This window comes from Apostichopus japonicus, chromosome 18, assembly GCF_037975245.1.
Source record: "Apostichopus japonicus isolate 1M-3 chromosome 18, ASM3797524v1, whole genome shotgun sequence".
Classification (NCBI taxonomy): domain Eukaryota; kingdom Metazoa; phylum Echinodermata; class Holothuroidea; order Aspidochirotida; family Stichopodidae; genus Apostichopus; species Apostichopus japonicus.
The window spans coordinates 2027452-2053572 of record NC_092578.1 but is presented as its reverse complement, the minus strand read 5'-3'; the positions used below and the strand labels follow the sequence as shown (position 1 = coordinate 2053572).

The window sequence follows — 26121 nt, the reverse complement described above, 5'->3', positions numbered from 1 at the left end:
TGTATATTGCAACCTGCTCTACAGTAATTCTATAGCATAACGTTATCCTGTATTCTAAAGCAAACCTATATACTACATAGCAACCCTGTATTGTAGAGCAATCCTATACTGCATAGCAATCCCACAATTAAGCAACATATATCAACTCTTTGTCCACAAATTGTACCCTTCATTCATCCATGGTACAGTTTAAAGGGTATGCTGTATTGGACCCAAATATGCTAGATATTCAAATATGGCCACCTTTGGTCAAAATTCTTAAACTGTTTTTATTAAAACCTTCGAGGAAATTTTCCTCACTGGGACATTCAATCATCTTGTGTGCTCCTTACAAATGTCTGAGAACAATTTGGAGAGTTAAGACCTTCAGGAAAGTACATTTTTTTAATTTCTAGCAATTATAGCGTGCTATAATTTGGGGCCTATTCTGACTACCTTTAAGCTGTATTGTATTGTAAGTAACATTTAGAGCTACATTCTGAATTTGGTTGTAACATTACATCATTCTGACCAATGAAGCTTGATGTAAAATTCACACATAATTTGATACCATTATACATTTCAACTATGCATCAAATTAGCATAGTTATAAAAATCTATAAAAATAAACATTAATATTATAACGCACATCCCTACAAAACTTTTGCAGAATTGCATTTTTGACAAAATTCCTTACATGGACTGACATCACAGGGAAAAAATGGTCTGACCTTTATAACAGTGATAGCATCTATGTAAGTACAACAGATTATAACAAATCCAACACAAAAATGTAATGTTATGAACAACAACCATGGCAAATATCCTAGTCAAAAAATACTCATCTAATCACCATGACAACTGTGTTTTCTTCTTTTACTTTTGATAAGAATACATTTTAAATGTTTATCAAATGTAAGATCTAGTGCAAACTCTTAGTTTCTCTCAAAATCTAAATCAAATCTCTATCACATTTAATGTAAACTTTTTTGTACATGTAACATACTTTATTAATTGGCACCAATTTCATGGCTATGCCAGTCATGTGCCTGAAGCTTGTTGATAATAGCTCATTGCAGTATATTTTAGAATGAGATGACATTATTTGAGATCATATAACTGCAATTATTGTGTGAAAATCTGTTATGCTTGAAAATTATTGATTTTAATCCTCCACAATCTTTAGCCACAAGGCAAACAGTAACGATTTTATTAAAGGTCAATTCCACTCAAAAAGCTGCATTATATTGATCCAAAACTGTAATGTGAAAATTTTGATAATTTTTGGGGGTAAAAAAAGGAGGGGGGGGGGGGCTCTGACGGTTTTTACTATTCCATATACTTGTATGGATGGATTATACACCACTATGTACCCATTATGAATATTCATAAACATTGATTATGAGCATGCTCAGTGGGAAGATACACTGTAATAGATGGGAGTGTGTTTGTTTAGGAGACAGGTATTAAGCAGAGAGGAATAAAGTCATCCACATGTTGCGTCTACAACATCTTTCAACTGTTTGATATTAGCTTTATCTTCCTGTCATAATGCATTCTATCCTTTGCAACTGTAATTATACTTTTTCTTTTTCTCTTTTTGTTTGAGATGTTTTTAATGTTTATGCGCCAGATATTAAAACCTGTATTATTATGATTAGTAGTAGTATTTTCAATGAACTGTTTATTTTTTGGCAGTTGGTGATGTAACTATCATATTATTTTTACTCACTGAAATATTTATTTGCCTAAAATTAAGATTCCTCAATGTCTGGAGGTAATCTGGAGATACAGAACCACCAGGAAAATATTTAATTTTGAAAACTTCTAGCATAAATTATTTTCACATGCCAAAAGTTGGGCCCAAAACTTATAATGACCTTTAAGTTACATTTAATGAAACTATAAAGACATCTACACTTCAATGTACACAACGATCAGTATAAAGCGAATATATATAATTGCTGATATATCGCAATGATCTACGAAATTGTTAAATCAACCAGGGTACAAAAATTGATTGGATGTAATATGACATCTAAAAAAACAATAGTAACATTTAACTGAACATATTTGTGGTTTAAAACAGATGTCAGACAAGTTTTCCCCTAAATTTAACAACACTTCATAAACATAATTAACATAAACAAGATTGCTTACTATTCCTTACTGTTGAAATGATGATAATGTAAACTCAGACAGACAGCAGACAGACAAACAGACAGATAGACAGACAGATAGTTACAAACCTTCTCTCTGTCATATTATGATATTTGTAAATTGTAAGACTTACCATACAGTACTTAAATTTATGTGATCTGAATGTGCGTGCATGTTAAATAATCTTGTTTGGGATTTGATGTTCACTTTCGTAAAGTTCTTTCAATTATCTTTAAATCGACAATCATGTTTTTATACAAAAGAATACAAAGAAATGGGGTTTATAATTAAGGTAAAATTTTAGAGTTAAAAAAAAAAATTACTGTCAGTTGGCAACTATGACATCACACCTGTTTGACAATCTCGATTAACAATATCTCACAAATGCCATACATACAAATTGGAAGCACATTTCACCAGGATGCTGTAGCATGTCTTCCTCTTTCATCAGGCAATTATTACTTTTTTTCTGAGCCTGTCTTTTACATTCAACACAGTTCTTCATCTGTATTTTAATGCTAAATAACGTACCGTATGTATGCTTTATTCACAACATTTGCATACTCTACACGTACACTACCCTAAAACACAGGCCTTGCAGCTGGTAGCATGTGATTAGCATCGCCTCTCTTCATCTACCATTTAATTTTGAATCAAAATATCTCTGATCGCACTCGATATTTTTGCTTCAAAATTCTATCACCAATAGCTCATGTTACACAAAGCCTGTGTACCAAATTACAGACTTCTATATAGCTTTTTTACTTCCATGTAAGATCATGTTTTGTATCTGGAAATATTTGGATGAACAGAATTGCTTCATCGATGACGACCACAAAAGTAAAAAGGAAAAAAGAGAGAACCTTGAAACTGGCAGTGAGTTCAGCTGTTGGTATACCCATCGTGGAAATGGTGTAAACTAATTAAACAACAGTGATACAGGCTGTTCGAATATATACAAACTACCGACGACGTACTCGCACGAGTACAGAGTTTATATTTAGTAAATCTAACAGCTTCTCTCAGCCAAACACCTGCATTGAATAATGCCAGCATATACATCCTTCGATAGCAGTTACATCACGTACAAGGTTATGATATAAATGATAAACATGCATTAAATACATTGGGATAAAAAAAAATTGAATCATAGAATTTTGAAGGTTCTCTTTTGGATATTTCTACTTCCTTAGAATGACATTTTTAAAGGACATATTCCCCTTAAGAAACATGACATGGTTGGCTGTTAGATTAAAAGAATGCATTCATTTTTGCCAGATCTAATTACAGTTCAAAAAATTTTAGGTGAGAAAAGTATACTCCAATTTAAATCTATTGAAATTGTATCATTATGTTTCAGAAATCTTTTTTTGGGTAAAATTTATATTTAACTGACAGTATGCTCATGCTGATGGTAAAAAATGGAAACAGAAAGGCCAAAACAGTGTAAGGGAATCAAACACATACTTTGTCTATTGGGATTTTTACCAGGGCCTCTCGTTTGTACAAATAATAACATTTTCCCTAATTTTGTTTTAAATTGATATTAACATGAAGTCCCACATCCCAAGCCAGTCATGGCAAGTTCAGATGAATTTTCACAGTTGAACAATAACTATTATGTCAAGTGAAATGACAAAATAAAGTCTGATTGAATGAAGTGAATGTTTCCAAGGACTTACAGTACAGGGTAATTGGTTTTCAATCATATTAAAGTAATATGGTGCAAACACGTTCGTTACTGTGCAAACTGATCAAACTGTGCTAGATTTTGCAAAAACTTAAGGAGGTTTGAGTGTTTTAAGAACGAAATACTTACCTGTCTCCACGACTCTACATAACTGATCTCCTATCTACCTATTGCTACAAAATTGGTAGCAACGAGCCTCCTTTGTACATCCAACTTTAGGGGACAATGCCCACTTAATCCCCCCTCCACCCCTCTTACCAATCAGAAGTTCACCAATTCCACACGGTGGGTGAGGTAGATAAGAAACAGTTAAGAGTGGAATGAAGGAATATAAATACTTCATAATCAACCTGGGAGCTTAGTGCATGGCAGCTTTTTTCTTTGAATTGACTCATTAATTGGTTTCTAATTGATCTGCATAATTAACATATAATTATGAGCATGACATAAATAAAATTAACATTCTGTCATAATAAGATTGCATACATGGGAATAGTTTATTCAAAGAAAATGTTTTACTCATTCTTAAATTTAACTAAATCATAAGATAAAAGTTTGGCTAGTTTTACCTATAGCTTCTACTGCTTAAAATCTGCTAGAAAGACTTAAAATGGTCACCTAGCTATCAGTATCATTGTCCAATATTTATATACTGTACTATACACCGAATAGTTGTCAAATTCAAAGCTCATTCATCATTTGAAATATATGCATGTCTACAGATGTTTATTGGAACTGCTTAACTTTATCAGGGTAATAATTAAATCATATAACTAAGGGACTTAATTAGGATACTGAGTGCAATTTAAATGAAAAAAAACAAAGAAAACACAAACAAAAGAAGTTAACATTTAAAAGTGCAGAGTGAACTGATCTTAGTTAGATCTTTCTACTCCTTATATGGCCTCAGACAATCAGCATTAATTTTTCTTCTCTGGTCAGAACTGTTGCTTCTTGTTTACTTTTAATGATACCTATAAAGTTCTTTATAAACATGCCAACCTGAATGAAGTGCAAAATTTCAGCTGTAATTGACAATGGATACTGCACAAGAGTGATCAGTGTTAAAGGCATGACATAATGCACTGAAATTATCGAACTCACATCATCCCTTCAGACTATTCAAGTATTCAGAAATGGTCACGTTAGAAGCAAATTTAAGCACAACCACTCGACTGCCTTGCGGAGGTTTCATCTCAGCGTAAATTATGCATAAATTTTAGTCCTTGTTGCGTGTCCTGAAGACATTTTTCGAGGAAAAAACTCACCAGAAATGGTGAATTCACATGAATATGAGTGTTTGATTGGAGCAAGACGGATATTTTCCCGAGGAGTGACCTGCTCTTTAATATGCCATTTGAAAGGTCAATATCCTATGGTGACATAACCTGATAAAACCAAGATCTTTTTATAACGTTGTTACTGTAATTGTCGCTTAATATAGTAAAAAATTGAAGTTGAGCACTGCTGATGGGATAAATTTGAACTTTTGCCAACTACAGATCTATTCTGAGAGAATGCAATATTACATGGTTAAATAGATTGAAATTTACCACAGGATGCAGGGGTAACTGGAGGATCCCAAACTTGAAGAAGAACTGTGATTAACCACAGCTTAAATTTAAAAGGATGTGAAAATGAACAGTTCCGTCAATTATGGAGGAAAGAGCAAAGTAATTCCTTACAAACTAAAATATTTTTCTCTAAAGTTATTTGTGTATCACAAACCACCACAGCATATCATAGTTAATAATAGGTTGAAAGTAGATCTTTAAAGATGTTCATCTCAGTACCTCGAAGACATTTAAAAGGATTTACTGAGAACCATTATACATTAGCTATTTAATAGGTTATTTATGAATATTCATAAATTATGCAAATCAACCTACTACATTTTACATGATTTTTTTTTGGGGAGGGGAGGGAAAAGAGGTAACAAAACATGGTACACATTGAAAGATGTCCAGATGGCTAACAGTCAAGCTGATTGGACCTGATCACAAAGTACACTAAGTAAACACTTTTGGTCATTTAGCTGAAAGAATGTGTAGGAGGACAATGACAATTAGTGACCAATTGATTAGGGTGTACAGTGTTAAACAGTTGCCTTTTCACTCTAGGCATGGTAGAACAAGAGTGCTGATGTTGTGAGGAGATCGGTAAGCAAGGAAAAGATGTAAAATATTCTGTAGATCAGTATATCTCAGTATAAACCGATATATACATATAAATATATCTATATAACAATGAACACCTTCACATTATTAAGATTGTATATTTACGAATGCATATTCATGAATTTGTAACCCTACTATAATTTTAATGAATTTACTCCAAATAGGTTTGACATATACTGTATGTGCAAACTATCAATGTGTGGATCTGAACCTTAAATGTATGATAATGTAACTAAAAACTGTCACATTAGAACACTTATGACACTATTTATTTATACATGAATATTCATGACATGATAATGAAATGATATTTTCAAACCGAATGTGGTTATAGTCCACCTGCAAAACTAACAAATTTAATTTAGTTTGTCTAAAGATTGACAAAGCAGCCAAGAATACTTTGCCAGGGGATTTTCTCCGTCAAAATTTCCTCAAACCCCGGAGATGATCAAATTAGTTAGACAAATTTCTCAGTAACAGGAAACCCCAAAGGTAGATGACAGTCTCCTGCATATGTTTCAATCGATGTGACCATAATATTTATTTTTAGCAGATATCCAAACTCCATGATAAAACTGATTCAAATACATATTTAAATGCAATTCTCATGTCTGCATTACACTGTTGGTTTGTGTCAAAATATATGACAGGAACTATAATGTGTTACAATTCAAACTTCAAAAGTTTATCTCCAACAAACATAAAATTTCTGTTTTTATCCTTTTGGTTAAAGTCGCATTCTCTTATAAAGCATTTGCTTTTTATTTATCTTTTTTGTGTATAATGACAAGTATTATAGTGTAGAATCTCATGAGAGAGATCTAACATGCTCTTTCATTGACAGCTATAAATCTAGTCAGTGGCATACTAAGTGGCGAGGGGGGGGGGCTGTCCAACCCGGGTACCAGTCAGGGAGGGTGCCATGCCACAGCTACCCCCTCCCCCCCAAAAAACGTCTCTACCTTTGTAAATCTTTGTGTAATCAGTTCAAAGCTTTGCCAAAGACGGTACAATTTTGCATCTTAGCCATGTTACATAAACAAGATTTTTGCTCAAAAAGAGATACCCCTCCACTAAACCCAGGACTGCACCCCCCCTGCAGAGGGTGACAAAGGTAGGATCTGCCAGGATGCCAACTATTCTAGCTACACCACTGTATCTATTCAATTGATAAAGAGATCATACTCTGAAATAATATATTCCATAAATACCATGTTTATCAAAGTAAATAAATTATCTATTTTTGCATGAAGCTTCATAGATCTTCACAATTTAGTAATCAGTGTAATCTGGCCACAAACCACCTCCATCGCTCTCCCCCCCCCCCCCCCTCCAAAGGTAACATATCAAAAAAGGCATCAAATACATTCACTGGCTGAATTGATGAATTGTATACGTTCATAAATATGCTACCTACAGAAAAATATAAGCTTTCGAATTGGCTGTCAGCAATGTTAATAAACTGTGTTCCATATCTCAACATTCTTCAATATTGTAATATTTTGACTTATTTTCTAGGTCTATGGAGCCAAGGTATAAGTATAGAAATGCGTAAAACTTCATTTGAATATGATTTCCTGTTTAAATTTGACAATTTAATTCCAAAAGTGCATTTACCCAAGGCTTTTGCATAATTAACAGAAAGAGAAGCTACAGTATATCTACAGATCAAGTATCTGCAACATCTTCAGTAATTAGAGATAGGCGCCATGCACTTGCATAATAATTAAACTCTAAACCAGCTGAAATTACAGGAAATTCAGGCAAAATCTTCTCTTTTTTTTAACTTTGTGAGTATAGAACTTAGTTAAGTTGGAAAGATATTAACATATAAGCAAATAGAAAAATAAGAAAAGGAGGTGTAATAGAAGAAGTTAGGAAAGGCCTACATAAATCTCAGGTTTGAAAGAAAACAAGTAATCTACTCATCTGTTCATAGCTGGGACTTAACATATTTGCAACTGTAGAAGACATGATTAAATCTTCCCATTTATTTATTAGTATTTTAACATCAGATCTATACAATTAAACAAGGATTAATAGATGTGGTCTTCATTCTGTACTTAAATTACAGAATGAGCTTTAATTGGTTCAAAGGCAATTTCAAATATTATAGAATGTCATGAATATTTTCTGTATCAGTGCAGGCTGCATTTACATATATCTCTTTTTGTGCTATAACATATTGTACTACGTTAGTAGAGGCATGGAAGTATTGCTGTCTATGGTTCAGGTATATAGCATGATTCTGTCATCAATCCTTGATTAGTTTTCCTGCATTTAATGGTCCTTACATGTTCTATGGATGTTTATAGATAATACACAGTATTTTGTTTTAAGAAAAACAGTCCTTTCTTCTATTTTTTGAAAGCATGAAAGTCATTTATAAACAAAATTGTATTGAAAAATTTCAGCCAATATATGAGATCCAACATCAGTGTAATTTAAATGTTGGACATGAAGATAAATGATGCAAAATTAATGTTCATATTGAAAACATAGCCAGCTGTTACAAGTTTTCCTTTCCACTTTAATTTGATGATACAGTATCTGTTATGGAACAAACAAGCATGTAACTTGTTACAAGACAAATAACATATATTACTACAGTATCTTCTGGTCTGTTTGTGACCTTCTAGGTCTAATCTGATATCTTTATCTGTCCGATAAACTTGACCTTCTCTCTGGCCATAGAGCAGATTCTATTTTTAATCAAATCAAAACTCTAAAGAGATAAAAAAAAAATAGTAATAATGGGTTGTTGCTCAGCAAATGGAATAATTGATGAAGATGGTTGACGTGTTCGAAAGATCCCTGCAAACCATCATTTAATAACTTAAATATCGAGGTACGGTAAACAAATCATCTTACAACTTTGTAAATATCGGTGTGAGTATCAATAGTGTGGATAGTATCATGAACCATCATTTAATAACTTAATATCGAGGATTCGAGGTACAGTAAACAAATCATCTTACAACTTTATAAATATCGGTGTTAGTATCGATAGTGTGGTTAGTATAGTGATTGATGTTACAATATTAAGTCACTGTAATTGTGTTTACACTTCCTTCCTATTGAGACAGTCTTATGACAGAAACATCTATTGGTGGTTAATTGTATCAATGATCAGGTCTAAAACTATGTATCAAATACTGTAACACTAATCGATGTTGCATTACTTACATTCTGTTTAAACATTTCTTATTCCAATTATTACATCATTCAAAGACTTTAACATTGGTCAGTATATCTTATAAAACTATTCAATGTTGCATTACTTATATTCTATTGAGACAATATTATCCCAAAAACATCACTGCAAAGACTCTAACATTGGTGTATATAAGTATCAATGATGTGGTCAATATGTATCATATAACGTAACACTACTTGATGTCGCATTTCTTACATTCTATTGAGTCATTCTTGCCCCAAACAACATCAATTCAAAGACTAACATTGGTGTTTTACACTGTTAATGATGTGGACTTTAACATTGGTATTTAACAGTACCAATGATGTCGTCAGTATGTATCCTATAACACTAATTGATGTTGCATTACTTCCAACATTCAACATTGGTGTTAGTATCCATGATGTGGTCTGTATGATAACTCAATATGGATCATTCAATACAAACACTTTAACATTGGTGTTAGTTGTGGTCAGTTTTACAACACAAAAGTGTGTTACATTCATGGAACTGTCTTACAGTAAACTCCAATGAAATTTTAGGTTCGGACTATGTGCTACAGTAATACACTGCTTTGGAAAACTAGCAGACTTTTTAACTCTTGTGATATTCCTGTAAATATCCTGCATAGATACCTCTAGTTTCTGTTCAAGCATATATGTGATGCCAACTTGCCAAGTGATTGTTTCACTTCGAATACTAAACCACTGCTACTTACAGTAGTAGAAATGTGTGACTGGTAATTAATAATAATTGATATAAGGAAAGAACCACAAACATTACCACACAAGCTATATCAACCAAACTGTCCCATTATACAACCAACGAGGAGAATGACAACTACTCTACTGTCCTTTCATTGTATGAAATCCTCCTAATTGGATCCTGTTGTTTACTGCTCAAATGTTACCTGTTCGAATTTGATGCGTAACGAAGTAACTGAGAGATTTTCAAAGGGTTTCATGAAAAATCCCTTGGGTACTAACAAGTATGTATGTCTAGATGTTGATAGCACTTGGCAACAATTACAATGATTTGTGGTTTTTGTAAAGCTATAAATTCCACTTGAGAGCCTGCATGTGCAACATTTGGCAACTAATTGCTGCAGATAAATTTACAGTAATGTTACAAACAATATTACCAAGTATGATACAAATAACCTTGATTACTGATCACAGTAAAAACAAAACCATGCTAGCTTCTTTCATCACCGAACGATCACATGTTGGCTAGTAAGCAATTAATTGAGTGATTTCAAGTATTTTTGATAAATATAATCACCATCAGGACTCTTTCATAACATTACATAGAGTATGAATGAAATGCCAGCTGTGCCAGACTGGTATAAAATTGTGGGGATTATCAGAAATAGAATTGAAGCTTTTTAGTCGGTGTACAGTAAAAGTTTGCACTGAAATAATATATTTAATGCAACAGTAACTGCTTTAACACATGAGGAGATACAAGAAAACTCTTCAGATCAACACTAAGGTTGTATTCTCTGCCATCATCTGATGGGTGTAATGAGCTCTTCTCTTTGTCTAACTGTGGCAAAATCAACCCATAATGTGTGGGTTAATGTCAAGTTTTACTTTTAGAGCAGTGCATTATAAAACAAGATTTAAATTACATGCAACATGGTACTGTACCATCAAAATTTTACCTTGTACTTATCTCTCAATTTTCAACTTTCTTTCCTGTGTTATGATTTCATTTTTACTACTGTAGAAGGATATTTATGCTTTATGGTTTAATGTGAAGTATTCCTTTATAACAGAGTTGGGTTGGGTACAAAATTGATCAGATGGGTCACATTTAAATTTTACACCTGGATGGCTCAGCACATTGAGGATGTACCTACAGTACTCAGTACTACAACAGGACTACTACTATATTCCATATGGTAAAAAAAAAAAGAGCTGAAAAATAAATAGATCTTACTACAAGTATGCCCTAGGCACTCCCCTAAAGTATGTACATATTTCATGTTATTCCTTGCCATAAGGCTCTGTGGGACACGTTCAATATGGTTTTGAAAACCTTGAGGGCCACAGAAGGATTTGGCAGAGCAAGCTAGGACGGCCTCTTTAATATCCACAGATCTGTGCTTTAGAACGTGGCATATAAATTCACAAACTCATGAAATGTCATTGGTATCCCATGTAAAATTTGACTACATTTCATGTCATTCTTAGCTACTGTAAGCACTCTGTTCTGGTGAGGTTAAACGCATAAATACAATTTAAATGCATAAATTAAAGTCAAAAGCATAAATTAAAGAAGATTACAGAAGGATTTGGCAGAGCTAGCTAGTTCTGCCTTGTTAATATCCACAGATCTGTGCTTTAGAATGTGGCATATAAAATGTCATCAGTATACCACAGAAATTTGACATTTCATGTCACTCTTAGCTAAACACTCTGTTCTGGTGAGGTTAAACGCATAAATTAAAGTTAAACGCATAAATTAAAGTTAAATGCATAAATTAAAGTTAAATACATAAATTAAACTTAAACGCATAAATTAAAGTTAAACGAATACATTAAAGTTATAAACGCAAAAATTAAAGTTAAACTCATAAATTTGAGTTTCCCTGATAGCAAGCATCAATCTTTACAATTTGTGAATTGATGTGATAAAGAGCGTTCGATCCTGAGCATCAGCGCATGCATAACATATTTATCCCATGTGCAATTACAGAAGTAAAAATCACCTTTCTTTACAGTACACGTACATCCCGGTAATAATAGTATTCTCAACTATCCTCTGCTTGGTATATAATAAAGCATGACCTAATTCCATCTACTTTATAATCTCATTACTGATTATTTTATATAAAACAGAACGGTCAGCATTTTTCCATAGAGGCTGACATATAAACAGATCCAAATGCAAGGTCATGAAATGGAAAAGGATCATATTCCCCAGATGATAGAGCATGGAAAATTTGAAGGTAAAAGATATTTATTTTCCTGTTTTTTTCTTTCTTATTTTTATTAAATTGAAAAAGACCAAGAGAAATTTATGGCTGGAACGGGTTTCATACCAGTGACCTCCGGGTTACATTTTCCGGCATTTTTCTATTTCATTGTATGACATTTCCCAGTCAGTTTTCTGCCAAATTTCATGGTTTGAGAGCAGAATTTACATTATAAATACCAATTTATATAGGGACAGATAGCTTTAATTAAGTAACCTTATTAATCAGTCACTTCTTGTATTCTTTGTGTACATCTTCTTTACTTTCTATAACCATATTTTTTCCCCGCTTCAAACGCTTCCGAAAATTCATGTCTTTGCTGAGTAATGAAATGACTGAAAATACTTTAATTGAAACAAAAATTGTGGTTATGGCATTAGAAGAATTAGATGTGGTTTTATTCTTGTTACAAATTTTCTTGTCTTGAATTGAAAGATGTGATGTTGCTGGAATGGGGTACTGTAGGTCGGGCAAGGCAATTTTTTACACTGTTTTAGACTGTTTCTATCTTTTCGTAATTCAGACTCTTCCGTATATTAAATATGAGGAAACTGAACCTTTGTACCCTCGGTATAGGCTAGTTAATAGGATCGTTAGGTAAGATTTTGTCCCATAATATTAACAATTAATCAGAATACAATATCCTTAAATTAAAATTTGAATTATCTTTGGTACTGAAGTACACTGTACATGTGTTTGCCTACTGAAAACAGTTTGCAAAAAACAAGTCTAATTACTTTCTGGGTTTTACCGAATTAAACTAGGGCTTTTGATCCCTGGTACACAGAAGGCAAGGTACTCTGGCTTCTGACTGCCCCTGACCACATCCCCAAACCGCCCCTCCCCTCCACCAGTTGGTAGAGCACTGGACATTGTTAACCAGAGGTCACTGGCTGGAATCCCATTCTATAGCCATAAATTCCTTTGCCCTTTTCCAAAGTCTAATATGAGAAATATTCCAAATAGTGTTGACTATTTTTTAGCTCCTATCATGCACAACTAAATGTTCCATCTGTAACAATTCCAGGTATTTCCAGACTTTCCAGCTTTGAACAAGAGATTTTAATACTCAGATGAATTCCCACTTGATTATTATCGTGAAACAGATGACCGGGAAAAATACCCAACAAGAGAAGACAAAACAAAATATTAGTAGGATCAATATAAAATTAGTTAGAGGATTTTTTGTTAGATTGAGAACTAAAGCTTTCTTTGACGTTTAATCAAGAAGAAATGCCATAAAACTATTATGTTTATTTACGTGACTGCTCATTCGATTGTGCTAGATACATATATCAAGGGTGTACGGGTTGGCTGTAGAACAGATGGTAAGATTTTTACAAAGCGGTCTATTAAAAACAAAATTTATCTCTTCGAAATATGAGAGATTTTTTATAGAGATTGATAAGAAAAGTTTTGTGAATAATATCTAAGATTTCCATGACAAAGAGTGACGGAACATACATCTGATATTGTGATGTGTATTATTAACAAAACCTTTGAATAACTGTCCAGTTTAACATTACAAACAATCAACCTTGCTTTTATGAAGGAATTTTTAGAAGGAAATTCAAGGAATTGAAGAAACTGATTTGGGAATAGTCTGTAAAAGAGTTAGAATGCCTTTTCTGTGTGACCCTCAAATCACTCTCCTCCACCCTCCACTCTCCTCCACCCCAAAAGAAAAGCACAGAACAGTCTTTGAAGGAGGCAAAAAAAAGGAAGGCGGACGATTGATCACATTTTCATTATTTTCAGCATATTTGGTCACTTTTGAAAAAATAACTAATTCTGAAAACAATATACTGTATGCTAATTAAAAAAAAAGGATCCTTGTTCCAGATTTGGTTTCTAAATATGGTCTAAAGACTCTCAGTGAATTTGAGCCAGCATATGAATTAAACTTGCCTTTGGCTTGAATACAATATGTATAATTCAATAGTCTCTTTTGCTGGACTTTGTTTTATTCATTTTTATTTTTAAGTACACTTTATATCAACAATTCCACATCATTCCAGTTCAAGTTTTTAGCGATGATTCATAGGAATGCATGTAAATGTAATCACTCTAAAACAAGACACATACGAAGAGTTACAAGCTTCTGAAAGTCATGATTAGGAAAGAGAAACAAGGCGATGATAATGGGCATTCCAGACAAAAAATCCGATCATGCCTTTGCAACCCCGAGATCTGTTAAAATGAGAACCAGTGATTCGTTAAACTTAAACGAGCCTGCCAGCAGCAGCGGCAAAAAACTCAAGTGTCACTGACCTCCTGGGGGAGACAACGGATCTTACATATGCAAAACTGGAAGAAAACAATTTGGAAATTATCAATATTATAGCTGGAAGAAAGAATGAACTAGGTAATAATTGGGTTAAACAAGTGTTTAGCCAAGCATCATATCGTAAATACCATCAGAAGCTAAAAATAGATAAAAGTGCAATGCTACAGATTATTCTCAGGACTTTGTCTTTTAAGGTCATTCACTTTGTCCATCTTTGGCAGTCAAAGATCATTGCTTCAATTTTCTTTCTTCCCACGCCGGCTTATTCATCTTTTAGCACTTACGGGAGAGAAGGTGGCCAATTCTTGCCTTAGGTTTGTGCGGGGTGTTATTTATTAAAAAAACAAATTCTATTTTAAGAATTGCATGTTTGGTCATTTGTTTCGCCCTGCGACGCGCAAAAAGTGACACAAACTAATGTTGCTGTATTGAAAGCACATCACGAACAGAAAAACTGGTACTGGTAGACTGGTACCTGTACTGTACATTTCTGGTTATATGAGCCTTTTATTGGTGTCCCGAAATGGAACACTATGAAGTCACACATACTGACCTTGCAAAATTGTGAGGGGGAACGTGGATTGCAAAGTCGTCAATGACTATAACGCAAATTGCAAAGTCGGTAATTACTTCGTCCAACATGGCAGCATACAGAAACATTGTACTCAAAGCCGAAGCCAAAATGAATCAATCAGGTCACACATCTGAAGTCTATGCATGCCAAGCTCATCACTACCACCCTCATTACCTTTCTGGAAACATTTCATACTGTTAAGTTTTGATTATTGAAAAGACAGGTATTACAGTAGGGAGTAAGCTTAAGTGTCACCAAAGCTTCAAATTAAATACTAACAAGATTCCAGTCGATGAAAATCACACTGGAATTGTAATTGTAAGCCTTCGAATCAGAATATTAGTAAATCTGGAAGATCAGGATGAGGAAGTGGGGTGTTGACCCTGAAGTTGGATCAGTGGAGGTGCAGCACTATTTGAATGTTACTAACTTTTGTACGCTTGGTATGATTAGAGTGCATAGGTGCATAGGAGACAGGAAAAACGAGGGGTAAACTAACTCACTGTATTAATACATCTTTTGATGTCAACAATGTCTACAACAATATCTTCTCCCATTTTCTTATAGACTTGATATTAATACACAGACTGTCATTAAAACCATCAAAAGGCTCCATTCAATCAAGCAGAAAATATTTAATCAAACTTCCTTGCCAATTCTGTGTACTGTACATGCGTACTAACAAATTCCCACATGAATTAATGTTGTTGCCAAGATATTCAGCCACAATAACAGAAGCATATATAGTGTAACCATTAATGCCAAATTTATGAGAAAGTTTGAATCAAATTAATGTCATAAAATATGCAAAGGTTGTGGCGCGATACTATGCAACATAGAGCATGTACTTGATAATGTCAAAAGGGAGATGGGGAGATTTATATCATAAACTGTTCTTGTCTGAAAAAGGTTTTTAATAGAACTTGAAGATTAATTTAATATCGATAAACATGGTAAAAATCCATTCATTTTTATAATGTGCTTTAATATATTAATGTGATAAATAGAGAGTTGGTTGGGAAAATGTTAGGACTTAAAAATAATGATATATACATATATATTCATAGTCTTAAATTGAATTTTCCATTCTAAAAGATGTCCAGATATCAGTGGTCTCTGAACTTCAGCTATATCTATCAATCCCAAGTTGTGGACATACCTTAAAGAATCATTGTTTTACATCCCTGGATTGAAACTAATTTAAATGAAAGCTTTTTTCATCCTTTCTGGCGCTTTCAATTGCTCAGGTCAAATGACACAGTAGAATAAGAAAGAGGGCAGTATACTGTACCAGGTGGGTCTGAGCCATAGTAAGAGGACAGTGTAAAATGAAAAATGTTAAAGTCTGAAATTAAAACATGATCATGAAATTAAATTAAAACATGATGATGAAATCACTTGCTATAATCATGTTTATAATTTTCATGTTAATTCCCTGTCTGTTTCTATTCAAAAGTGTTTTATTAACTTCATGCAAACAACCTATTAATGGTACCCAAGTATGAAACACCATCAATAGGTCCTTCACAAATGTTTATTTCAATGTGAATAGGCTACTGTACAGTACATAAACAGTCACTTCTCCTCCTATTGATGGATTGTGTGCTACTGTAAAGTAGATTGTCCAGCCACTTTGACTGATGGTACACATATTTCTAGAGTAATTTCTCAGAAACTGCATGTGCTTGCATAAATGCATGACCTACAGTATGCAAGTGGACCCTCACCCAGAAATGGGTTGGTGGGAACAAGGTACTGAAATCTTACTTTTTGATGTTAATGTTGATAGGAAAGTGTAGTACTGTATGTGTTGATTGAAATTAGCTAGTTAACAGCAGAGTGTAATCGATAGTTTGCCTACAGTAGATCAAATAATCCAGAAGTTGTTGAAGATGACTCACTCTAAATGCAGTTCCTGATTTTAATGTTACCAACTACTGCAAGTTATTACATTGTTGATTTTTAAATATTTTTTGACCCTTGGAACCCTTCCTTAGGTGTGCATAGTAGGTTTATCTGCTCATCCACCATGGGCCTGGAAATTGACACACTACATGAAGACCACTATGTGTTACATTCATGTTAAAAGCCGTCACGGTGAGGAGGCTAAGATCGTCATGTCTGTTCTGATAGAGGGCGCACTAACAATATCTAATCAGGAGATACATCACATTCATGAAGAGGTAGTCTGGTATTATTAGTAAGAAGACAAACATACTGCCAATTATATTTAGCATATTTTATATACTTTGTAACATTTAAAGTTTCTTCTCCTTAAATATGGATTCTTTTATCTCTGCATTCTTCATTTGAAGAATACAATAAAGAAAACATAAACTCAAAAAATTGAAACATGAATGATTACCTACGGTCATTAATGATCAATGTATACAAAGTCATACTATTGGGACTTTAAAACTCAGACCAGGGTCTACCCTTGGGTCAGATACTGAACAAAACACTGTTGTGAACTGTTTTCTAACAAAAATCATGTGCAATGAATTAACCATTTCTTCCGTATATCTCTTCAGTAACTTTTGTTTTCCCCTATTATTAAGAGAATACCAGATATATAAATTAAAATGTAGGGGACAAAACGTTGTATGTAAACAAGAAGTTCATCAAACACTTCAACCAAAACGCACTGAAACAATCATGCAAAAATTATCCTTCTCTATGAAAACTGGCACCCCTTAAGTGCTGCTAGATGCAGAGCTGGGATTTAGGGTAATTCCTGAAAGTCACTAGAGGGATCGATCATTAAACCGCTTTGCTTTCCTCTAAGATAAACTGTGATATTCAGTAGACCAGTGTATAAAAGTAATAGTGTAGAAATGTAAACACAGAGGAAAGAAAATTCTTTGATTATAAGCCATCTTCTTGTCTTGTGGTTTGTACCACTCTTTTTGTCTTTTCTTTTTTTTGCACCGTAAACTCCATTTACTAGTTTAATGTTAGTTTTGCACTGGTAGAGCAAAATATCTTTGATTAATGTTCTTGAACATTTTTTTATACAAATGAATTTTCCAAGAATATCTATTGATTTTGTTGAATAAAGGATTTGGAAATTACAAACAAATTTCTGATTGAGGCAAAAGTTAATACAAGATAGTAATAACCTATAGGGAGAAAGTGTTCAGATAAGACATAACACTACACTATTCAACATAACATAACATGACATATGATATCATAGCATACCATAGCATACCATAGCATAACAGGTTAAAGGGCCAAGAAGGGCACATGGAAAGCCCAACCATAGAAAACCCAGGCACAGAAATACACACAAAAATATATATAAAAAATTTTTAAAAAATTAATTCACCTCTATGAATTCTATTAAGTTGAACTTTTCACCTACATGACTATCAAACAGACTCCCAATTTGACCAAAAATATCCCACCTCAATTATAATACCTAGAACTATGTAAAAGAAAATCACGACAGTACACTGACGTATACAACTGAAATTGTAAACAAACTTTGACAGAGAAGTTACTGTCTCAAACAGGATTCAAACCTGTGACCTCAGGATAACAATACAGTAATTCCTAGATGCTCTATCAACTAAGCTTTCTTTCCAGCTCTTGTAAAGTCTTGAAAAATTCAACTGTTCTTACCTGTTTCCATAGAAACGGATCAGAATGGTTCGTCACCAATGCGCAACCAATCTGTAATATTCCAAAAAGAAATCCAAAGAGGACGGCTACCCTCATACGAACTGGAAGCAAAGTGTACACCATGTAAATGAAGAATGCGGTAGTCCAAACACCGGTGGTGGCCGAACTCGGTTCCGCATCCAACACGTCCAGGAGAATTATCACTAAGATGTTCACGAGCACCACGTAACACGAGATGATCAACTGTAGCTGAGAGAAAGAATTTCGGGTGCTTAAGAAAAGTATGACTAGAAATGCGATGAGGGACAACCCCAAGAAAATCCCCTTGTACGGAGTCGTTAATCGGGAGGCATAGTGGAACGAGAGGATGACCAGCACGATAACGATCAATAAGATCAGGAGTGTAAACAAGCTGCTCTTGTTCAAGCTAAAAAAGTACCTCTGGTAGAGTGTTTCCAGCTGATAGGATTTGAATTTTTTCGATTTGAATACTTTTGAAAGCCCTTGAAACGATTGCAAACATGACATCCCAGAACTTTTGCTAGCCTCGTTAATCTCGTTCCCGTCGACCTCGTGAAGCTCCACCGATTTCACTCTCACGTTCCCATTCCTGCCGACCTCCAGCGTCTTTTTCTGGGGAGCCACCATCTTGGAATCTTCCCAGGCCGACCGGTGTGAACTCTGTGTGGAGGGTCGGCTGAGCCTCCCCTCCTCCTCCTTGTTTCGATGAGACGGCATCTCTGTGGTAAAGTTGGCTGCAGCGTTACTGATTCCACCTTCCTCCACTTTCCCTGGAATTGCCTGCTGTTTATCCTGGAGATTGTTGAAACTCTCTGAGTGTTTCCAAAGCCTCTGCTTGTCACTCTCCCATGCACTGCGACGAGCATGTCTGCTCTGACTACTGCTAGCATTGCTAGCCTCTGATTGGTCGATTGGCTGAATCTCAACGCCGGGCATATTTGATTGCTGCTCTTGCCAGCCTACTCACTGCTTGATGAATCTGCTATTGATTGTTGGCTGACAAGATCTAATGCAGCATTCCCTGCTGTCGGCAGGGAAAAGATCAATAAAGGGAATCTCACACTTCGGGGTATTCCCAATACAATTGATGACCTTCGGTAGGGCCTTGCAGTTCAAAGCTTTCTTCAGGGTACATCCTGTAATTTTTCTCTTTACATCACTCTGTTAAAAAAAAAATGATGAAAAAAGAAATGGTTAAAAATTATGCCTTTTTTCTTTTAATTAGAATTTAATACACATTCGATCATTCTCTCACTTATATACATGATATAAATATATCTTTTGTATATAGAGCTCAGTCGGATTGTAGGATAGAACAGTGACTCCATTAGGTACTTGTTTGGCAGTGATCAGTTACCTCATAAATATTCATGAAGAAAAAGAAGCATGAAGGCAGTGGCATATTTACATATATTAGTGCTTACTCACACACTTGCCTCTCCTCAAGAGGCAATTTTCTGAATCTGAAGAGACGTGGGCAGATCAAAAACAGAAGAAGAAATTGCCGGAGGAAAACTGTGGATATCTAAAAAAGAACCGAGTGCTTGAAGGGTTGATAAAACAGGTTTAACATAGAACTTCAAAACGGAGTACTTGATTTATGCAATGTTTGCCAGCGAAATCTGGGGTCAGTTTTTCATTGACCACAAGGTTAAAAATTCTATTTAAGTTTTGATATAGAAGAAAATTACCAATAATGATAAGCTGTTGATTGTTCCCCATAAATTGAAGATGGTTTCAAAGCTCAATATAATGTACACGATTCAGTTGCAGTCTGGGTATTTATGCCAAATGGGTTAAAGAAATACAGATATATGCAAAGTAAGAGTGCAGTTGTTGTGTGTTGTTGTGACAGGTATGTAACATCAAAGTGAAATAGTCAAGATTGTCATTCTGTTCTGCTGTTATTGATAACAGTGAAACAGTAGCTCCTAAACTTATTTTTTAGCATACAGTATGAAATAAAATAAAATAAATAGGAATGAGTTGAAAAAAAAAGTTTGCACTATATTTGGAAGGAACAAGTCTAGGCAAATTGTGAAAGGAAGTTTTTCTGGTCCTCCCTGGGATAACTTGGTCTTACCTTTTTTGTTGCCCAGACAGCAAATTTGGTTGTCCACAATAATTTAGCAAAATAAAAAAGAATAACCAATATGTACACTGTAGGAGTAATGTGTAGGTTTGGTGAATAGTAAACCAGCCTCTTTTATGTATTTGCGATTTTTTTATATTTTTTATTTAGTTACGATACAATCTGGACAACCTCCGAAACCGAAGTTGATCGTCCGAACCGAAATTCAGTTGTCTCGAACGACCATTAAAACTTTGCCTTGGAAGTGCATGGGTATAGCAAAAGGACTGTAAACAAGTAAAGCAAGGTGGGAAATATATCTAATCCCATACAAATTAGTCTCCAGCAGGAAGACACGTTTTGATGCCTTTCTCAACCCCAATATCTACTTTGTTTGAAATCTGACTATTAATACAAAATAATTTATCAGTTATTGCATAATAAAATGCTATACAAAATGGTGGAATTGTTATACATTGTAAAGACATACAAACATAACATGTTTTCTTTGAGGAACGATTTTATAAAAGGGGAAATTCAGTGTCTTCAAAACTGCTACACAAAATTGGAACACTTAAAGGTATGCTGTATTGGTCCCAAATATGCTAGATATTCAAATATGGTCACCTTTGGTAAAAATTCTTAAACTGTTTTTCTTACAAACTTTGGGGAAATTTTCCTCACTGTGTCTTTCAGTCATCTTGTGTGTTGTTTAAAAATGTCTGAGAACTATTTGGAGAGTAAAGACCTCCAGAAAAGTACTTTTAGAAAACTTCCTAGCAATTACAGCGTGCTATAATTTGGGGCATATACTGACTACCTTTAATTTCGGCTCTGTAATGCATAGCAACAAATGTTTGTGTTTTTGTTCTGATGTTTGTAATTCTCAGACTGGTTAAGAACATCTCTCATACTGTAGTAGAATGATTACCATAAGAAGGGATAAAACTTATCACAAAAATACTAAAAGGTTAATATATACACTTTTCCTGTTATAAATACGCTAAATGTCAGATACTTCCATAAACTTGAATTAGGAAATGCAAATCTTTATGAGAGAATGTTCTAATTGTGGCCTTGTTATGTGCTAAAGGTGATGATGATATGTCAACACTAAGTTTTTCAAGAAATTTGCACAGCTGTGCATCCATAATGCCACAAGTTTTGCCTCAAGGGATACCTCCTGTTTACATATTATGTAGCAGCTTTGAGGTTTACGAATTTTGTTTCTCATAAGTAGTACATACTTTATAGTTAATTGTACATTAGAAATTGCTTGATTGCAGTTGTGCAGTAATTTGCCTATTTTTGCGTAGCATAGTGATTGATGATGTCATAGATCTAAGGTCAGGAGTCAAACATAAGAATTGTTTTTTTGCCATTTTGCTGCTTGTCAAGATGTAGGAAAGTCATTAAAGCATCAGATATGCAGAGACTGATGGGATAAATATTAAATAATACTTATGTGGTGGTTGTTAAGGTCAATGTAGGTCAAAGGTCAAATTGGCCGATATTGTACATGCACTTATGCTGCAGAATAACAGAAGAATAATTTTCCTTTGATGGTTAAAGGAAGTAGGGATTATGGTCAACCAGTTTTGACACATATTGCTATAATTTTGTTTGTATTTATCAACAGGGTTTGATCGTCATGATTTTGAGGTTACATGTCAGTTGAAAGTAAATAACCATTATCCAAAAAATTCACTTGTTTGATATTGAAATTTGTAGCAAAACATTACATCATTCATTTTTGCGAAAAGATATTCCTTCTTTTGTTGTCAACAAGAATGTGAGTCCTTTAATACACCAAAGGGTACAAAATTAGTTTCCATTTATGCTAGAGCATCTCTAAATAGAGACCATCATAACCCCTCTCCCTAGCTCCAATCGGTATATGTGGCATTCCTATAATTCTGTTAGTTTTGGAGAAAAGACCCCTTTAGACATGATTGGCTATTCAAAGTGGCTCAACTATTTAGTCTAGCATACATATCATTAGGACAGCTACTCAAGAAGCATCTTAGAAGTTGACATGATAACTCAAGACTTGATGAACTCAATTGACAAGCTTGCAATTTACCTTACCTTACAGCCTTAAATTTCCTTTCTTGTGATGTAAAATTTGTCAAACACTTATATTTACAAGACAATTGGATTAAGTTCTGAACTGAGGAACCGACGTAATCATCGATTTTATTTTGAAAGGAGCTTTTTAACTTTTTAAAATAACCGTCATCCTTTATGAAACATATTCTTAACTTGTCAAAAGAATATTGATAATTGTTACAAAATTACATTGATTTGGTTCTTTATCCGATATCATTCATATTAATGAGAATGATGAGAATTGATGAGAATGAGCACTAATTATGACTGTAACAATAAAACAGTAAATAGTAAAATTAGAAGGAAAACCAGTACCCGGGTTAGATCCAGGGTTCAAGAAGGGGAGGTACTGTATAGCCTTGGAGTCATTGAAGTTGGGTCCATGTGGAGGTGTGAGGGTCCTTCCCCAGAAAAATGAATGAAAGGTTAGACATCAAATGGTGCATTCTGTGGCATATTTACACTACAAATTAGTAAGAATTAGGTCTATAATTAGGTCTTAAATGCAAGATTGTGATTATAACTTCTGCTGACTTTTTCCCCTCAGCTCTCATCATCAAGATAACATAGTGACTTAAAAGTTCCAGAAAACTGACATCACAAAATGATGATTAAAGTATATGGAAATAAGTTGAGGCAACCTTACAAAATGAAATGACTTTATACCTTCCATTTTGATTTAAAGACAAGATCAATTGAAAAAAAAGAAAGTGTAACTGGCATAAAGTGAAAATAGAGCAAACTATTCAGATAAACGTGGTCATGAATTTCAGAAACATCGGAAATCAATATTTCAAGCAACACAAGATGCATCACATGATATTGATCAAAGCAGCCATACTGATGTGTTGTTGTGTGTTCATCACATGTGGATGAACACCTTCATTTTGTTCTGATTATCAATTAAAAGAAAGAAGCAACATCAAAGAGAAAAAAGAAGAATGAGCTTGCTTGTATGATTGATTCATAACTTGCCTTTTCTGTACTTTAATTTATCCAACAACAAGGTCACTGCTCAAAAGCAAAATGGAACATCTGGAGGTGAATGATACACGGTAAAGAAAACGTGGCTCATTGAACAGCTCAGCCATTAAATAAAAAAAGCTTTAATCCAAAGAGATTGATCTTGGACATACAGTATTTCATATAGCTAATGGAATCATCATGATGGCACCAGAGGCATACAAGAGAAGTGGGAGATGGTGATCCAGAGAGAGTACTTATCACTCACAGTGGTTTGTGAGTGGAGACATGTAAGCCAATATAACATCATATTACCAATATATATCATTCATCATCTTGAAATGGCCTTCAAAACATACATGTGACATTAAAAAGTGATCTCTTTCACTGATTGTTCGACGATTACCTCCAAAAGAACATAATACATTAGCCGCAGCACTTAACTTTTGTTAGTTTATGTCGAGACTAAGTACTGAGTAAGTAACCACTTTCAAAGGGAGTTAATTTGAGATATTTATCTCTTTATGATATTACCTCTTCAGAGAAAATGGCCAACAAATTTATTCAAAATCCAGTTAAAATTTTTGAGAATTAATTAACAGGTCACAACTGCTGAGAATACTTCCCACCTCACAGCTTGACTAACAACCACAACTTGACGAACAGGAAATTTACCGAAGATTACTGATGAATTGTCATGACAACTGACATGATAAATTTTCAACAGAACTGGATCTTTGAATCTAAGTGAAACAGTGCAAAAGTGAAAGGGAGCCCTCACTTTATCAATGTCAAGATGCTTTTTGACATTTAAGATTTTCTCTGTCTTGAACTGTTAAAGAGAAAGTATAATTTAAAGAAATCTCACAAATCACATAAAATTAAGTGTCTGATACATTAAATAGCTGTATCAAGGGTCACTTCATTCACTTAATCAATTCAGTTATAAGTGTCACTATTATTACTAGAATTACCAATGTCACCAACATTGTGGGTATACTTTCATAAGACACAATAAATGTTGAATTTGCTTTAACTTTAAAATAAGAAAAGTTTGAAAGTGACAGGTAAACAGTAATAGCCTTTCTTCTAGTTTCCATTTGGAAATGTACCCTCCCCCCCCTCACTAATCCCACCAAATTTGTAAGTATTAGCTTTATTCCTAATAACTTGATTACAGTATGAGATCACTGTTGGTCTGTGATCTTTCTTTACGTTCCATCTTTTGGAATGTGCAGAGTAATATTGAGGTTAATAAATTAAAATACAATGAACCCCAAAAACAAAAAAAGCTACCTACTGTATATTGTACATACATCCTCAAACTGCCATACGCAGCAGTCAAAGTACTTTCACAATAATCGCCGACATTATGTGTTAATAAACTGTGTAATAAGGCTAAAAATCCACTGCACATATTAGCTGGAGATACTGCTTACATCATCCAAATCTTAGATCTTTTTGGCTTCGAGTTTTCTGCCGAAAGTAAAAAATCTCAACCGGCAGCTGACTTAAAATTCAATGAACTCTATCCAAAATAAATCCTTTTAGATTTAGTTTCAGTCTAGCCGAGAGCCCTTACTGATGATTGGATTATAGAGTAAGCAGGTTACAAAACTTGCCATCAAATAAAATCAAATAACACATCTAAAATTAGAACACAGAAGAAATGGAGGCAATGTATACACAATTTGAGTGGTAGGGCATAATTCCGGAAACCAAGCTGGCCAAAGTTCTGAGGTGCGTTCTATACTGTCATTAATTAAAACAATGAGTCAGTTGACAAACGTTAAGATCATCTTGCAGACTTGTCCAAATTTTAATTTAGAACAGGAAGAGCCCCGTATCGAATAACTTTCTCTTTATCCTTCTTTTGCTTTTAGCATTATTCTGGTTATAAAGAGAAGTTTAGCGCAGTTTTCAGCTGGAGGGATTAATTAAGTGTTGTTGGTATATATATGCAGCTTCAGGTGTAAGATGCTTCGTGATTCCAACTGAACATGATACAGCAAAATGAATTGGTGGCTTGTCCATATATCTTAGATGTCATCTCTACTAAATTCATGATATGTGAAGATGTAATATTAACCAAGTCGACTAAATTATTTGGTAGATTTGGAAAGGAGAGGAAATGGATGACCCTGAGGTATGTCACAGGGGGCACAGAGCTAACATGTCACCCTGAGGTATGTCAAAGGGGGGGCACAGAGCTAACATGTTACCAACGTTTGTATGCTTGGTAGATGTAAGTGTGTATGTAGAATGGACACAGGTATCACAGAGCAGAGTG

At 34.2% G+C, this 26121-nt stretch overlaps 1 protein-coding gene and 1 long non-coding RNA gene across 5 annotated transcripts in view; one reads left to right on the top strand and one right to left on the bottom strand.

Moving 5' to 3' along the window:
- Nucleotides 1–26121, bottom strand: part of LOC139958504 (adenylate cyclase type 5-like) — a 151697-nt gene that overhangs the window by 88400 nt on the left and 37176 nt on the right. For 3 of the 4 annotated variants that reach the window (XM_071955604.1, XM_071955607.1, XM_071955606.1), the window contains exon 2: nucleotides 18668–19849. In XM_071955604.1, the coding sequence (XP_071811705.1) occupies nucleotides 18668–19624 (957 nt within the window). In that variant the 5' untranslated portion in view covers nucleotides 19625–19849. Of the gene's footprint in view, nucleotides 1–18667; nucleotides 19850–23819; nucleotides 23904–26121 lie in introns of all 4 variants that reach the window. The other variant, XM_071955605.1, reaches the window with a different exon arrangement.
- LOC139958506 (uncharacterized) overlaps nucleotides 1–26121 on the top strand; it is a 133421-nt gene that overhangs the window by 92637 nt on the left and 14663 nt on the right. The window lies entirely within an intron of this gene.